At 44.6% G+C, this 1,901-nt stretch overlaps 1 protein-coding gene across 2 annotated transcripts in view; it reads right to left on the bottom strand.

The window, feature by feature from the left end:
- Positions 1-1,901, bottom strand: part of bicc2 (bicaudal C homolog 2) — a 19,704-nt gene continuing 17,803 nt past the window's right edge. For both annotated transcript variants that reach the window (XM_050042359.1, XM_050042358.1), the window contains exons 17-19: positions 972-1,123; positions 606-705; positions 1-497 (exon numbers count right to left, since the gene is read on the bottom strand). In XM_050042359.1, coding sequence (XP_049898316.1) covers positions 367-497; positions 606-705; positions 972-1,123 — 383 coding nt within the window. In that variant the 3' untranslated portion in view covers positions 1-366. The remainder of the gene's footprint in view (positions 498-605; positions 706-971; positions 1,124-1,901) is intronic.

Below are 1,901 nucleotides of genomic sequence, written 5' to 3'. Positions count from 1 at the left end.
TTACAGTTTGCATAAGGAAGGCACTTTATGATGATAAAAGACACCACAAAGGATCAGCGTGGTCCCATTGTCAGTTGTGTTTCATACAGTTTGTTTCATGTAGAATCAGAGGCTTGGAAAGGAAGACCTCCTTGTCTTGATTTTGTATAAAAAGCTTTGGGGTATGGCTGTAGATGAAAGGCACTGGAGTCAAATGTTTACATAAAGTTTGCTGCTCCTCAGGCAGTTTCGTGATTATCCATTTACCGTGAGTAAACAACACATCTGACCTCTGCCCTGGCAACAGCATCACTGTGTACTTTTTTAGAGGCTGAATATGTCAGTCACGTCCGTCAGATGGAGCTCAGAGCTCGTCGGCGTCTCCTCTCACCAGCGATTACTCTGAGCAGCAACGTCAAGGTCCATGATTCGTGGTAGTCGCCCACTAGCACCGCCCTCCAGGTAGCCAGGCTTCACGGCGGGTGTATCTGAGAGCCTCCTCTTGCTCCTGTTCAGGTCTGCATTGGAGGATAAATAACTTAATCATTTTCACAAGAGGGGGCGGGCACCACCTACTGCATTAACACATGGAGAAACAGATCTGAATCCAAGCATCAGCTTCTCACCTGAGATTGCCAGTAACATCTTGCGTCTGGCTCCAAAGGTGGAGATGCCTACTTCCTTCAGATCTTCATCAGACAGCGTGAGGAATGTCTGGTAGTCAATCTGGATGAGTACAGACAGCAGTTGCATCATGGTGCTCATTAATGCTGCATAACGCTTTGGCTGGGGGACACAAGTGTGTGTGCTTGTTTGTTTGTGTGTGTTTCAGACTCTGCGGCAAGTTCTCCCACGCAGCCAGCCCAACTTAAAAACAGCATGTTGCATGTGTAAGTGATGATGAAAATATATTTTCACGCACACCAATAACAGTTGTTTTTACTAAGTTTGCGTTGGAGAAAGATTCAATGCAAATCCCTACATATGTTTACCTCTTGTTGTTCAAACACATCAATGTATTTGATTAGGCCAAGTTGGCTCAGCAGTTCAGGCAGGTCATCTATAATTTGGGGGGAGGGGCTCCGCTGACTGCAGGTTGATGCCCTCCTTGATGAGCACACACCATCAAAGTAGCTGCTTTCCACTAGACATCAAAGGTCAAATTTGAGAGGAAAAGGTTATACGTGGGGGAGAGAAAGTGGCCCACTCTGTATTATCAAGCTTAAAGAGGACCTATTATGCTCATTTTCAGCTTTATACTTGTATTTGGGGTTTCTACTACAACATGTTTACATACTTTAATGGCCAAAAAACATTTTATTTTCCTCATACTGTCTGTGCTGGAACACCTGGAAACATCTTCGGTTTAAAATGCTATGTTTTAGCGGCTGTCTCTTTAAGCCCCCCCTCCCGAAAAAGCCCAGTCTGCTCCAATTGGTCAGCATTTCTCATCTTGGCATTTTTGCACTGTCATTGCAGCCAGTGAATGACTGTAACTGACAATAGCAGCACTTTCTACTGTGAAAACAACCAGATATGTGCCACCAGGAATGCAATCCAAAATCGGGGAGAAATTAGACTCACAAGTCAGTCTTTAGACGCTTTGCTTAACTAAAGACTGATGACTTTCTCCCTGATTTTGTGTTTAGATGGGCAGATACAATTTCATTGTTTAAAAAAACTCCCTACATTGCAGAACCAATAGTAAATCTGCATGGCGGTCCTTTGGTGGCTCGCTGAACTCTTGTGCTCGTAAACATAGTCCCACTAGAAACACGTGAAGCGGTACAAAATGGCTCAGCCGTGCTCGCAGAAAACTCTGTCAAAGTTAGTGGATGTTTGTCGCGTTTGCGGCGACACATTCTCGCCAACTAAATGAAACAAACATAATCTTTTACAAGGCCATGACTCATCCGTCCGGC

This window comes from Epinephelus moara, chromosome 4 (assembly GCF_006386435.1).
Source record: "Epinephelus moara isolate mb chromosome 4, YSFRI_EMoa_1.0, whole genome shotgun sequence".
Classification (NCBI taxonomy): domain Eukaryota; kingdom Metazoa; phylum Chordata; class Actinopteri; order Perciformes; family Serranidae; genus Epinephelus; species Epinephelus moara.
Note: the sequence above shows the minus strand (reverse complement) of the source record. Positions and strands in the feature narration are given on the sequence as shown.